The sequence below is a fragment of the Saimiri boliviensis genome, chromosome 7 (assembly GCF_048565385.1).
Source record: "Saimiri boliviensis isolate mSaiBol1 chromosome 7, mSaiBol1.pri, whole genome shotgun sequence".
NCBI lineage: Eukaryota > Metazoa > Chordata > Mammalia > Primates > Cebidae > Saimiri > Saimiri boliviensis.
In genome coordinates this window covers 70,851,899-70,866,639 of record NC_133455.1, presented here as the reverse complement: position 1 = coordinate 70,866,639, position 14,741 = coordinate 70,851,899, and the positions used below count along the sequence as shown (strand labels likewise).

Genomic DNA, 14,741 nt, shown 5'->3' with positions numbered 1-14,741 from the left:
TTTCGGTGCTCTAAATAATATTAAAAATAACTCTTCTAGCCCTTCCTCCTCCCTCCAGTTGCCCAGAGAACCAGGCTGGCAGCCTCTCTTGTTCACCTCCATCCTCTAGCCAGACCCAGGCACGTGACCCTAGCTCAAGCCCTGACTCCAATTCCTCAGGTTACCAAGAGTTATTTTGGGTAATGGAGACCGTGTATGCCCCTCCTTCCTATCCTCTGGGCCATATCCTAGCTTAGCCTTTTCTGGAAGGCCCATCATACCCAATAGCCAAGTTTCAACATCCATATCCATTTGATCCTTTGTTACGTTTCTGCTTCTTCATCAACATCATCATCATCAATCACCAAATATTAAATGCCTGTTTCTGTATACTGATATGCTGGAGCCAAAAAAACAAAACAAAACAAAACAAAACAAAACAAAACAAAACACAACTGTTTAACATATACCTTTGCCTTCAGAAAGCTCAAAATCATTTTTTTCATAAAAAAAATAAAAACAATTTGAGTCTAATGATGGCGGCCTTAGCAGCGAGTGGTGCTGTGGCACTGTGTAGAAATATCAGTCGGCCAGTTGCTTTTGTGAGAAAAATTCCTTGGACCGTGGCGTCCAGTCAGCTGAGAGAACACTTTGTACAGTTTGGCCATATAAGAAAGCGTATTGAGCCGGGCGCGGTGGCTCACGCCTGTAATCCCAGCACTTTGGGAGGCCGAGGCGGGTGGATCACGAGGTCAAGAGATCGAGACCATCCTGGTCAACATAGTGAAACCCCGTCTCTACTAAAAATACAAAAAATTAGCTGGGCATGGTGGCGCGTGCCTGTAATCCCTGCTACTCAGGAGGCTGAGGCAGGAGAATTGCCTGAACCCAGGAGGCGGAGGTTGCGGTGAGCCGAGATCACGCCATTGCACTCCAGCCTGGGTAACAAGAGCGAAACTCCGTCTCAAAAAAAAAAAAAAAAAAAAAAAAAGAAAGCGTATGGTACCTTTTGACAAGGAGGAGACTGGTTTTCACAGAGGTTTGGGTTGGGTTCAGTTTTCTTCAGAAGAAATTCAGAATACACTACAACAGGAAAATCATATTATAGATGGAGTAAAGCTCCAGGTTCAAGTTCAAAGGCCAAAAATTTTGCAAATATCTGATGAAGAGAAAGATTTTTTTTTTTTTTTTTTTTTTTTTGAGACGGAGTTTCGCTCTTGTTACCCAGGCTGGAGTGCAATGGCGTGATCTCGGCTCACCGCAACCTCCGCCTCCTGGGTTCAGGCAATTCTCCTGCCTCAGCCTCCTGAGTAGCTGGGATTACAGGCACGCGCCACCATGCCCAGCTAATTTTTTGTATTTTTAGTAGAGGCGGGGTTTCACCATGTTGATCAGGATGGTCTCGATCTCTCGACCTCGTGATCCACCCGCCTCGGCCTCCCAAAGTGCTGGGATTACAGGCGTGAGCCACCGTGCCCGGTGAAGAGAAAGATTTTTGAGACTACCAGCCTATTAAATAAAGTTAACATAACTAAAAAAAAAAAAAAAAAAAAAAAGAAAAAGAAAAATTTTATTGTCCATGTTAGGGGCTGAAGCTGCAGTGAGCCGAAATCGTGCCACTGCACTCCTGCCTAGGCAAAAGACTCCAGTGTAGGCGACAAAGCAAGACCCTGTCTCAAAAAAAAAAAAAAAAAAAAAAAAAGCCGGGCGCGGTGGCTCAAGCCTGTAATCCCAGCACTTTGGGAGGCCGAGGCGGGTGGATCACGAGGTCGAGAGATCGAGACCATCCTGGTCAACATGGTGAAACCCCGTCTCTACTAAAAATACAAAAAGTTAGCTGGGCATGGTGGCGCGTGCCTGTAATCCCAGCTACTCAGGAGGCTGAGGCAAGAGAATTGCCTGAACTCAGGAGGCGGAGGTTGCGGTGAGCCGAGATCGCGCCATTGCACTCCAGCCTGGGTAACAAGAGTGAAACTCCGTCTCAAAAAAAAAAAAAAAAAAAAAGTGAAATGAGAAACAAAGGTGTACAATTTAAACCAGACTGTGGCAGTATAAACTAAGTATGTAAGTGTTAAGGAGAACTAAAAAAAGAAAAGAGCCTGTTAACCAGGGGAGACTTCCTGGAAGAGGTAAGTTTAAAGAAATATTTCATTTATTTTTAATTTTTGTGTGTGCACAGAATCACAGAATGATTGCTCCTAAGCAACATTTTAACTTTTTTTTTGAGAAAGTTTCGTTCTTGTTGCCCAGGCTGGAAAGCAATGGTATGATTTTGGCTGACTGCAACCTCTGCCTCCGAGATTCAAGTGATTCTCCTGCCTCAGCCTCCCGAGTAGCTGAGACTACAGGCATGCGCCACCATGCCCGGCTAATTTTGTATTTTTGGTAGAAGTGGGGTTTCTCCATATTGGTCAAGCTGGTCTCGAACTCCCGACCTCAGGTGATCCATGCACCTCAGCTTCCCAAAGTGCTGGGATTATAGGCTTGAGCCACCATACTGGGCAATAGTTTTTTCAATAGTTTTTTTTTGTTTTGTTTTGTTTTTTTTTTTTTTTGAGACGGAGTTTCGCTCTTGTTACCCAGGCTGGAGTGCAATGGCGCGATCTCGGCTCACCGCAACCTCCGCCTCCTGGGTTCAGGCAATTCTCCTGCCTCAGCCTCCTGAGTAGCTGGGATTACAGGCATGTGCCACCATGCCCAGCTAATTTTTTGTATTTTTAGTAGAGACGAGGTTTCACCATGTTGACTGGGATGGTTTAGATCTGTTGACCTCGTGATCCACCCGCCTTGGCCTCCCAAAGTGCTGGGATTACAGGCGTGAGCCACCGCGCCCTGCCTGGGCAATAGTTTAACTTGTCTTTTCTTTCTTTCTTTTCTTTTCTTTTTTTTTTTTTGAGACAAAGTCTCACTCTGTTGCCCAAGCTGGAGTGCAGTGGTGCGATCTCAGCTCACTGCAACCTTCACCTCCCAAGTTGAAGCAGTTCTCCTGCCTCAGCCCCTGAGTAGCTGGGATTATACACATGTGCCACCATGCCCAGCTAGTTTTTTTGTATTTTTAGTAGAGACCGGGTTTCACTATGTTGGCCAGGCTGGTCTTGAATTTGTGACCTTGTGATCTGCCCGCCTGGGCCTCCCAAAGTGCTGAAATTACAGGCATGAACCACTGTGCCTGGCCAACTTTTATTTTCAATACTGTAAAAACTAAAAAAATTCTAGGCCCGGCGCGTGGTTTACACCTGTAATCCCAGTACTTTGAGAGGCTGAGGCGGGCCTATCACCTGAGATCAGGATTTCAAGACCAGCCTGAGCAACATGGAGAAACTCTGCTGTCTCTACTAAAAATACAAAATGAGCTGGGTGTGGTGGCCATGCCTGTAATCCCAGCTACTCAAGAGGCTGAGGTTTCGGTTAGCTGAGATTGCGCTAATCCCGTCACTTTGAGAGGTCGAGGCAGGTAGATCATGAGGTCAGGAGTTCAAGACCAGCCTGGCCAAAATGTTGAAACCCCGTCTCTACTAAGAATACAAAAATTAGCCGGGCATGGTGGCAGGCGCCTGTAATCCCAGCTACTTGGGAGGCTGAGACAAGAGAATTGCTTGAACTCGGCGTGGGGGTGGGGGGTAGGGGGCAGCGGTTGCAGTGAGCTGAGATCGGGTCACAGCACTCCAACCTGGGTGACAGAGTGAGACTCTCTAAAAAAAATTGTGTGTGTGTGTGTGTGTGTGTGTGTATGTGTATATATATAAATGTGTGTGTGTGTGTGTGTGTGTGTGTGTGTGTGTGTGTGTATACGATAGGTAAATTTCCCTCTCATTCCTTATTTCCTGTAAGGCAGTTTTTCACTACAGGAAAAAGGAATGTTACTAGTGTCTTAAGTATCTTTCTGGCAGGAAATCAAAGGGAAGGCTTTTTTTTTTTTTTTTTTTTTTTTTAAGATGGCATCTGGCTCTGTCCCCCAGGTTGGAGTGCAGTGGCTCTGTCTCAGCTCACTACAATCTCTACCTCTCGGGTTCAAGCGATTCTCCTGCCTCAGCCTCTCAAGTAGCTGAGATTACAGGCACGCACCACCACACCCGGCTGATTTTTTACGTTTTTGGTAGAGACGGGGTTTCACCATGTTGGCTGAGAAGGCTTTTTTTAAAATGTATTTTTGCTGGGCACGGTGGCTCACACCTGTAATCCCAGCACTTTGGGAGGCTGAAGCGGATGGATCACCTGAGGTCAGGAATTTGAGACCAGCCTGACCAACATGGTGAAACCCCGTCTCTACTAAAATACAAAAATTATCTGGGCGTGGTGGTGCATGCCTGTAATCCCAGCTACTCGGGAGGCTGAGACAGGATAATCACTTGAACCCGGGAGGCAGAGGTTGCAGTGAGACAAGATTGTGCCACTGCACTCCAGCCTGGGTGATGAGAGTAAAACTCCGTCACAAAAAAATAATAAAATGAAATAGAATGTATTTTTATTTTTTCCTCTCCCAGCAAGGGAGGCCTTTTATATATAAAGACTTGACAGGATGCCAGCATGCTACACTTCTTCCATTACATGTTCCCTTCAATGTACTGAGTTGTGAAACTGAACAGGACTCTGGATCACCTTTTATAAATTGTACCAATTTTTCAGTCTCCACTTTTCGTCTTCCTTTTTTTTCCGTTTCTGGGCCGGGATGACTTCCATTCATTCCTTCTCTAACTGACAGCTCTCCAGCCTCTCCATTGGAGGAGGGGAAGCACCGCATGCTGTTCTAGGGGGAAATTTTTGTTGAGTGTTTTCCACTTTCACCTTGCAATGGAGTCATTAAGGAGTTGGAAAATGCCCCTTCTGTTAGTCTTGGCGGCCTCTTCCACCTGCCAGTTGTCATGGCCTCTTTGTGGGTGTTTTCTGCAGTAGAATCCTCCTTGGGGTTTCTCTGCAGTTTGAGCACTTCTGCTATTTCTTCTCTGCCAAACTCACCCCTCCGCCAGTGGAGATACACGTCTTCCCTCCCTCTGGGGCTATTGCCATACCTCATTCTCAGTTCCCGACCTGCCAGTTCCCCCTAGTCTGTGGGGGATTTCGGGGTGTGGAATAGCTGACGGGAGGAGTTAGCTCGGGCGGGAGCATCGTCGGCTGGGTGAGATCTGGCCAGCCGTACGGTCCTCAGATTGGAAAGCATAGCGGGACCAAGGCCCAGGTTTCCGCTAGGGTCTTGTGGAGAACCCCCTGGGCCGCCAGACTGGAGCGGAGAGGATTGCGCGGCCGGCTGCGGAAACCGGGGAGCGGGCGCGCGCGTTCGGGGGTGCAGGGGCTGCTGGGGCCGCCAGGGTGGGGCGGAGAGTGCGGCGGTCCGGGTCGGTTTGCGCGGGGAGCGTCGGGCCCAGGACCGCCGCCAGAGAGCGCTGCGGCCTCCCGCTCGCCCGCCCCCCGGTAGGCGGGGCCGCGCTCTCCCCGCAGCCGCCGCCGCAGCCGCCGCCTGGGCCGCTCCGTGTCCCCGGTGGAGCCGCCGCCGCCGCCGCCGGGAGCTCGATGCGGACGGAGCCCGGGCCGGGCCATGGGGATCCTCAGCATCACGGACCAGGTCAGCCCTCCTGCCCTTCCCCGCTTCCTCCTTCCCGGGCTCGGCGTCGCCGCCACGCGAGCCCGGGGATGTGCGGCCTAGGTTGGGCCCGAGCCCGGGGCTCCCGCAGCTCCCGCCCCGCCCCATGCCGCGCTCCCCTCTACCGAGCCGGTGTCCTTGGGGACCTGGCAACCGGCGGAGGCACCGCGGGAGCCCGCTGCAGCCAGAATCCCCAGAACGGAGCCCCTCCACGGACGCCCCCCCACAAACCTGGGTGCTCCCCCACCCCCACCCCGGTTCCGCTCCGGCTCCAGCCCGCTCCCTGAATGCCGGTTCTCCCTGCAGCCGCCCCTGGTCCAGGCCATCTTTAGCCGAGATGTGGAGGAAGTGCGTTCCCTACTCTCGCAGAAGGAGAACATCAATGTGCTGGTGAGTTGGGAGCAGGGAGGATGGCGAGATCGGAATCCTGGCTCCCGTGTTCTGGACCCCTCCCCACCGGTGGGGCGGCTCCGTGTCTCCTCTGCTCAGAAGAGGCCGCAGTTCTTTCCATCCTGGAGTGAAAGCCTGCTCTGCATTTGGGGATGGATAGCAGGTCAGGCTTGGAGCCCAGATCACTTGGGCTGGGGATGCCCAGGAACGTTGTTCTCTTCTGAACCACCGGAGTCTGCAGCGCCCCCACCCCTCCTGGAAAAAGGAGCCGGCTTCTCAGCCCATTGGCCCTGACTCCACCCTCCCTAGGTGCTTGCCTTTGACTCCCAGTACCGGGACTTAGGATGCTGCAGAAACTATGGGAAGAGGTTGTGGGGAAGGGCCTGGAGCTCTGAGGCTTGGGCTGGGGTCCTTGATAGCCCCCCATCCCCCACCCACAGTCCCTCTTTTCTGCCTTCCCAGGACCAAGAGAGGCGAACTCCATTGCATGCTGCTGCCTACGTAGGCGATGTCCCCATCCTCCAGTTGCTACTGATGTCAGGTGAAAGTGGGGAGCTAGAAGGTGTGGCACATAGGGAGGGAAGGAAGGGGAGGAGTCTTTTTTGATATTCAAGGATTGGTATCCCTTGCTCGGTCCAGGCGAGACTCCAGCTCCATTCAGATTTTCTGGCCTGATTACTGGCTTTCTTCCCACCCCCTCCCCGCCTTCCATCAAAACAGGAATTATATCCCCACAGGTGCTAATGTCAACGCTAAGGACACACTGTGGCTGACTCCTCTTCATCGTGCTGCTGCCTCCCGAAACGAGGTATGCACCCTCACCTTCTTTCACCCTTTCAAAAAGGATGAGTTGCTTAAAGGTGGAGGTTAAGGGTTAAGGAGCCTCAGTCCTCAGCCCTACAAACTGTTCTACCCCAGGTAGGGAGGAGATCAAATCCTGGCCCCTCCCTCCTACCCCTAGAACTGGCTGGTAAGGGGGCTGAGCGCTGCCAGCTGATGTGACTCAGGGAGAGCTTAACACTGGGCTGGCAGACTGCGGGGGCCCTGCTGCCAGGCCTGAGTGACTCATCCCTCCCTGGGGGGCCACCTTGAGTCTGATCCCCCTCTGGGCACTGAGATGTCTTTCCTTGTGATGGGGGATGGGTATAATAATCTGTTGCACCTTGGCCCTCAAGCAACTTGAAAGTTGACAGCACAGGGGCCAAACATATTTCATCAGTTGGGTCCTTAACCCTATTAGCCCTGAAGAGAGGGAAAGGGGGCCTCCTCCTCAGTTCATCACTTCCTTGGCTTCAACCACCGGGGGGTGGGGGGCCAAGGCCACTGAGAATGCGATGGGTAGTGGTTAGGGGGCGCATTTTACCCTGGGTTTTGCGAAGGAACTGCTGTTTGCTTACTGAGATACTGAAAATAATTTTGGTGCCTATGAGGAGGCTACATGTTCAGGGTAAGGCATGGATAGCAAGAGCATTTAGTTTTCCTAGAAGTAGTTGGGGGTTGGGATGTGTGGCTCTGCATGTGTGGATTTGTTTGGGAATGGATGTATGTGTGAGTGAAGAATTTTATTTTGCAAAAAAAGAACATGTTTCAGTGTGAGTGAAGATTTTCAGGGTCTAGGTTAACGAGTTAGGTGGCTTGAAGAAGAGCAAAGGGTCCCTGTTTTCCTCAGCAAGGTAAGGAAGAGTTTAAGCTCTAAGAAGATCCAGAAGATGGGAAGTAGGTATTGAGAGTCTAGGTATGTTGGAAAAATGAGAAGAGACTGTGCTGGGGAATACGGGGCCATATATGCTATGCTGACCTATCCCTCCTTCTATTTCCTGTTGTTTTACCTCCTGCTCCCACTCTCTCTTTTGTCCCCTGCCCCTCAACAGAAGGTGCTGGGGCTGCTGCTGGCACATTCAGCAGATGTGAATGCCCGGGACAAGCTGTGGCAGACACCGCTGCATGTGGCTGCTGCCAACCGGGCCACCAAGTGTGCTGAGGCTCTGGCACCCCTGTTGAGCAGCCTCAACGTGGCTGACAGGAGTGGACGCAGTGCTTTGCACCATGCAGTGCATAGTGGGCATCTTGAGGTGAGGACTGTTCCCACCTTCCCTTCCCTTTTCTTACCTTCCTACTTAACCTTTCCCTGTTTCTGGGTCCTCAAACCTGAAGGAGAAGCAGCCCGGGTGGTTATATAAACACTTGAGCTCACACAGTAAATGAATGGTTAGACTAGATTAAAATTCTTAACTTGGAGTTCAGGAAGTTGATAAAACCTGGATTTTGTGTGGAAAATATTTGCATACATGCCTTTCTGAAGAGAGTCTATGTCTTTCAGCACCTTTGCAAAGACTTACAAGAGTTTAAGAACCACCAAATCACCTGAAGAGACTCCCTTGTTTCCCTCAAAGTTCCAAATCTCTCTAGTATCTCCTCCTTAGTGTCTGCCTCTGCTGTTCCCTCGAGTCTTCCAGGTAGTTTTGCTCACGGAAAAAGGCATTAGGCTGCCTCATCCTTTTCAGGAGATGAGGCCTCTGCTCTTAGGTAGGTTGAGGGCATGAGTCTGGCTCTGAACAAGAATTTTTCATGTCCTGATACAGACAGTGAACCTGCTTCTCAACAAGGGGGCCAGCCTGAATGTCTGTGACAAAAAGGAGCGGCAGCCTCTGCACTGGGCAGCTTTCCTAGGTGAGAGAGAACACACGGGAAAATCAGAAATTTGACATTTAATTCAGCTAAAACTAGATTCTTGTTACATGAAATAAGTAAATAAATAAATTTGACATTTAGAATTTCTAGGGCAGGGTTACGGGGTTGCAGCCTTTGAAGAGAGGCGCACAGGGCCTTAGAGTTTACCTTCTACTTCCTTGAGAATGCCTTCTCTTTGCTCAGGGCACTTGGAGGTCCTGAAACTGCTCGTGGCACGGGGAGCAGACCTCGGCTGCAAGGATCGCAAGGGCTACGGGCTGCTCCATACAGCTGCTGCCAGTGGCCAGATTGAAGTGGTGAAATACCTGCTTCGGATGGGAGCGGAGGTCAGGGCGCTCAGCACTGGGATTGGGGACTCTGGGCAGGGAGTAGGAGATTATAGGGTCTGTTACGGAGATATGAGGTATTGGGTTGTTGGTGTGGTTTTGGGAGCTTGGAAGGTGTGGCAGAGAGGTTCTGAATAATGCTTACCTTAGCCATAGTCCCCCCAGTACCTTAGTACCTTGGGTCAGAAACCCAAGGGGAACTGAGGCAGTCGTTGGATTTCTGGGATATGCAGGCTACATGTGCTGGCTTCTACTTTGTTTAAACTGATATCGCCTTACTCTCACCCCTGAATATCCAGATCGATGAGCCCAACGCTTTTGGAAACACAGCTTTGCACATCGCCTGCTACCTGGGCCAGGATGCTGTGGCTATTGAGCTGGTGAATGCTGGAGCCAATGTCAACCAGCCGAACGACAAGGGCTTCACGCCGCTGCATGTGGCTGCAGTCTCCACCAATGGCGCGCTCTGCTTGGAGCTGTTGGTTAATAACGGGGCTGATGTCAACTACCAGGTGCCTGAAGGGATAAAGCTTAGACCAGTGGGGAGCGAAACCTGGCTCTTGGGGTCCTGACTATATCTGGATAGCTTTCTTGGGGAATTATCCACTTGCTTCCTGGGGTGATCAGACCTTGCCAGGGACTCAGGAGAGAGTGGGCTAAGAAGGTGCCATATGACCCTTTTGTCTTTAGAGATATGTCCTTCGGGATAGGGCATTCTCTGTGCTTTGCACTGGAAAAACAGAAACAACAAAAAAACCCCACCATGTTTCCACAGAGCAAAGAAGGGAAAAGTCCTCTGCACATGGCTGCAATCCATGGCCGTTTCACACGCTCTCAGATCCTCATCCAGAATGGTATGGACCTGGGAAACTTTGTGCTGTCTTCCCCTCTTCCCCTAAGGAACTCATTTCTAAAATCTCCCTAGCTTCCTTCTACCCTCTTCCAGTAGGATAGAGGAACTCTGACCTTGGAACTCTGACCAAGGGACCTGTGAAAATGGCCACAGTCTCCTAAGGCTTAGAAACAGGATAAAACATGTAGAAAGCTGGGCCTGGCACCTGATGCATAGTAGGCACTCATGTGGTGGCTAGTTTGTGAGAGTGGTCTTACCCCTGAGGTCCACCTGAGCTGTGTGTGTGCATCCCCTCGCAGGCAGTGAGATCGATTGTGCCGACAAATTTGGGAACACGCCACTGCATGTGGCTGCTCGCTACGGACACGAACTGCTCATCAGCACCCTCATGACCAATGGCGCAGATACCGCCCGGTGAGTCAGGGCCCCGACCCCACTTCTGGGCTGCCCACCTCTGCACAGACTGCTCACATCAGCCATGGAGGCACAGAGAAGTTTCCCAGAGGGCACCTTGGAGAACCTCCTCCCCTGACTATAGGGTGTTGGTGGGTCACAGAAGAGGTCTTACCTTGTCCCTCCTTGACCCAAGGACTGAGTCCCGCAACTTCTCTCCAGGCGTGGCATCCATGACATGTTCCCCCTGCACTTAGCTGTTCTCTTTGGATTCTCTGACTGTTGTCGTAAGCTTCTTTCCTCAGGTATGTGCCGATGGGCTGGGGATTGTCAGGTGTATAGGAGAGCAAAGGCCTTTCCCTCCCTGCTGAACACTCAGATGTGACCTGTGGCTGGTCTGTGCCTCCAGGTCAGCTGTACAGCATTGTGTCTTCACTCAGCAATGAGCATGTCCTTTCAGCTGGGTTTGACATCAATACACCTGATAACCTTGGCCGTACCTGTCTTCATGCTGCTGCTTCTGGAGGGTGAGTTGTCTTTCTCTCTCGCATGCTTTAAGCAGGGAGCTGGGCAAAGGTCTGAGCCCCTCATTCTTGCCTGCCCAGATCTATTCTCCCTCTCACCATAGAACAGTCACAGCAGAAAGGGCTTGCTAGTTCCATCCTTCTTTAGCCCCACCCTGGGCCTGTGGCTTCCCTTTGAGGCTGTAACTCTGTTAACATATCTTTCTTTTAGGAATGTTGAATGTCTTAATTTGCTGTTGAGCAGTGGAGCTGACTTGAGGAGGAGAGACAAATTTGGCAGGTGTGCTAATGTGCAGGGGTATACATAGGGAATACCCGATGGAGAAACAAATGGTAGAGGGAGGAAGGGGTGGAAACTGGAGAGTTAAGTAAGGAGAATGTTACAAAGCAGCGTTTAGCTGCACCTCAGATTGCATTTGGATCTGTCTCTGATTCTCTTCTCTGCCCTCCTTCACTTCTTCCCCAGGACCCCACTGCACTATGCAGCTGCTAACGGTAGCTACCAGTGTGCAGTAACACTGGTGACTGCTGGGGCAGATGTCAACGAGGCCGACTGTAAAGGCTGCTCTCCCCTCCACTATGCTGCTGCTTCTGACACTTATCGGAGGTGAGGCTATTGGTCTGGACCTTCTCAACCTCGTTTACCTCCCTTAGCCCCACCCTAACTTTCTCTCTCTCTTCCCTAGAGCGGAACCCCACACACCTTCCAGCCATGATGCCGAAGAGGACGAGCCACTGAAGGAGTCCCGCAGGAAGGAGGCCTTCTTGTGAGTAGCAGAGAGGGCCCCTGGGATGTGCTTTCCCACCCATGCAAGCTCTGGCCCTACTGTCCTCCTTCTTACTCTGAACCTCCACCCTACACTGCTGCTATCCTGCTGGTCAGCCAGCAATGTGTCTTCAGCTCTCTGGTTTAGTCTAGAGTGGGCAAAGACAAAAGTATGAGATTGAAGCTCAGGAGTTTGAGGACAAGAAACCCCAAAAGTGTGAGACATAGTTCCTTCCCTAAAGGAATGATGGTCTTTTTGAGAGGATCGGAGAAGCTAAATGTAAAAAATCATTTGTTTATTCCACAAGCATTAATTGAATATTTACATATTCGGTTCCAAATACTGTGCTAGATACTAAGGATAAAAGATGAGGCCTGGCAGGGCGCGGTGGCTCACGCCTGTAATCCCAGCACTTTGGGAGGCCGAGGCGGGCAGATCATGAGGTCAGGAATTTGAGACCAGCCTGGCCAACATGGTAAAACCCCGTCTCTACTAAAAATACAAAAATTAGCCAGGCATGGTAGTGGGCACCTGTAATCCCAGCTGCTTGGGAGGCTGAGGCAGGAGAATCGCTTGAGCCCAGGAGGCAGATGTTGTAGTGAGCTGAGATCCCATCACTGCACTTCAGCCTGTGCAACAGAGTGAGACTCTCTCAAAAAAAAAAGACGAGGCCCGGCATGGTGGTTCAAGCCTGTAATCCCAACACTTTGGGAGGCTGAGGTGGGCAGATCACCTGAGGTCAGGAGTTCAAGACCAGCCTGACCAACATGGTGAAACCCTGTCTCTACTAAAAATACAAAACGCCGGGCGCGGTGGCTCACGCCTGTAATCCCAACACTTTGGGAGGCCGAGGCGGGCGGATCATGAGGTCAAGAGATCGAGACCATTCTGGTCAACATGGTGAAACCTCGTCTCTACTAAAAATACAAAAAATTAGCTGGGCATGGTGGAGCGTGCCTGTAATCCCAGCTACTCAGGAGGCTGAGGCAGGAGAATTGCCTGAACCCAGGAGGCGGAGGTTGTGGTGAGCCGAGATCGCGCCATTGCACTCCAGCCTGGGTAACAAGAGCGAAACTCCACCTCAAAAAAAACAAAAAACAATAAACAGGTATAGTGGTGTGAGACTGTAATCCCAGCTCCTTGGGAGGCAGAGGCAGGAGAGTCACTTGAACCCAGGAGGCAAAGGTTGCAGTGAGCCGAGATCACACCACTGTATTCTAGCCTCAGTAACAGAGCAAGACTGTGTCTCAAAATAATAAAATTAAAATTAAAAATAGGCCGGCCATGGTGGCTTACGCCTATAATCCCAGCACTTTGGGAGGCCGAGGCAGGCAGGTCATATGAGGTCAGGAGTTCGAGACCAGCCTGGCCAATGTAGTGCAACTCATGTCTACTAAAAATACAAAAATTCACTGGGCGTGGTGGCAGGTGCCTGTAATCCCAGCTACTCAGTTGCCTAAGGCTGGAGAATCGCTTGAACCAGGGAAGTGGAGGTTGTGAGCCAAGATCACCCCACTGCACTGCATTCCAACCTGGGCGACAGAGTGAGACTCCATCTCCAAAATTTTTTTTTTTTTTTTTTTTTTGAGGCGGAGTTTCGCTCTTGTTACCCAGGCTGGAGTGCAATGGTGCAATCTCGGCTCACCGCAACCTCCGCCTCCTGGGTTCAGGCAATTCTCCTGCCTCAGCCTCCTGAGTAGCTGGGATTACAGGCACACGCCACCATGCCCAGCTAATTTTTTTTGTATTTTTAGTAGAGACGGGGTTTCACCATGTTGACCAGGATGGTCTCGATCTCTTGACCTTATGATCCACCCGCCTCGGCCTCCCAAAGTGCTGGGATTACAGGCTTGAGCCACCGCGCCCGGCTTTTTTTTTTTTTTTTTTTTAGTAGAGACGGGGTTTCATAATGTTGACCAGGATGGTCTTGATCTCTTGACCTCGTGATCCACCCACCTCTGCCTCCCAAAGTGCTGGGATTACAGGCGTAAGCCACCGCGCCTGGCCCAAAAATTAAAATTAAAAGATGAATTGTCCCAAATTTCTGTCTTTTGAAAGCTAAGAATCTATTGGGAAAAATAAATAAAAGGCTGCTTACACATATGGTAAGATATTAATGACGGGAAACTAGGTGTACAGTATGTGAGAACTCCCTGTACTTTCTTCACAATTTTTCTTTTTCTTTTTTTTAAATTTATTTATTTTATGGAGACAGGGATCTCTCTATTTCCCACACTGGTCTTGAACTCCTGGGCTCAAGCAGTCCTCCTGCCTCAGACTCCCAGAGTGCTGGGATTACAGATGTGAGTCACCATGCCCAACCCACAATTTTTCTATAAATCTAATAATATTCTAAAACAAAAAGTTTATTTTTTTGCTGAGCACGGTGGCACATGCCTTTATTGCCAGCTACTTGGGAGGCAGGTGCAGGTAAGGGAGGAGGATTGTGCAAACCCAGGAGTTTGAGACTGTAGTGCACTATGATCATGCCTATGAGCAGCCAGTGCACCCCAACCGGGACAGAATAGTGAGAACCAATCTCTAAAAAAAAATAATAATAATTAGCTAGGCAGAGTGACTCATGCCTGTAATCCCCACACTGAGGTAAGAGGGTTGCTTTTGGCCGGGCGCGGTGGCTCAAGCCTGTAATCCCAGCACTTTGGGAGGCCGAGGCGGGTGGATCACAAGGTTAAGAGATCGAGACCATCCTGGTCAACATGGTGAAACCCCGTCTCTACTAAAAATACAAAAAATTAGCTGGGCATGTTGGCGCGTGCCTGTAATCCCAGCTACTCAGGAGGCTGAGGCAGGAGAATTGCTTGAACCCAGGAGGCGGAGGTTGCGGTGAGCCAAGATTGTGCCATTGCACTCCAGCCTGGGTAACAAGAGCAAAACTCCGTCTCAAAAAAAAAAAAAAAAAAAAAAAAAGAGGGTTGCCTGAGCCCAGGAGGATGAGACTAGCCTGGCCAAAACATAGTGAGGACCCATCCCTATTTTATTTTATTTTATTTTATTTATTTGAGATGGAGAAGTCTTGCTCTGTCACCCAGGCTGGAATGCAGTGACATGATCTTAGCTCACTGCAACCTTTACCTCCTGGGTTCAAGCAATTCTCCTGCCTCAGCTTCCCAAGTAGCTGGAACTGCAGGTGTACGTGGCCACGCCCAGCTAATTTTTTATATTTTAGTAGAGACAGGATTTCACCATGTTGCCCAGGCTGGTCTCTAACTCCTGAGCTCA

General features: G+C 50.4%; 2 protein-coding genes across 3 annotated transcripts in view; both read left to right on the top strand.

Moving 5' to 3' along the window:
* Positions 1-134: 134 nt before the first annotated feature.
* On the top strand, positions 135-1,155 carry LOC120364922 (SRA stem-loop-interacting RNA-binding protein, mitochondrial-like; the record flags this gene model as incomplete). The annotated part of the gene is made up of 2 exons (XM_039471755.2): positions 135-674; positions 997-1,155. Coding segments are annotated over exons 1-2 (321 nt in total), but the record flags the coding sequence as incomplete, so codon positions are not given.
* Positions 1,156-5,385: 4,230 nt separating this feature from the next.
* The window catches only part of ANKRD52 (ankyrin repeat domain 52), a 23,159-nt gene continuing 13,803 nt past the window's right edge, over positions 5,386-14,741 (top strand). Inside the window, exons 1-15 of one of the 2 annotated variants that reach the window (XM_039471754.2) lie at positions 5,386-5,539; positions 5,864-5,947; positions 6,410-6,488; positions 6,685-6,755; positions 7,819-8,019; positions 8,530-8,617; positions 8,822-8,964; positions 9,264-9,476; positions 9,740-9,818; positions 10,117-10,231; positions 10,433-10,515; positions 10,620-10,737; positions 10,946-11,014; positions 11,201-11,341; positions 11,421-11,501. In XM_039471754.2, the coding sequence (XP_039327688.1) occupies positions 5,513-5,539; positions 5,864-5,947; positions 6,410-6,488; positions 6,685-6,755; positions 7,819-8,019; positions 8,530-8,617; positions 8,822-8,964; positions 9,264-9,476; positions 9,740-9,818; positions 10,117-10,231; positions 10,433-10,515; positions 10,620-10,737; positions 10,946-11,014; positions 11,201-11,341; positions 11,421-11,501 (1,592 nt within the window). In that variant the 5' untranslated portion in view covers positions 5,386-5,512. The other variant, XM_010349962.3, reaches the window with a different exon arrangement.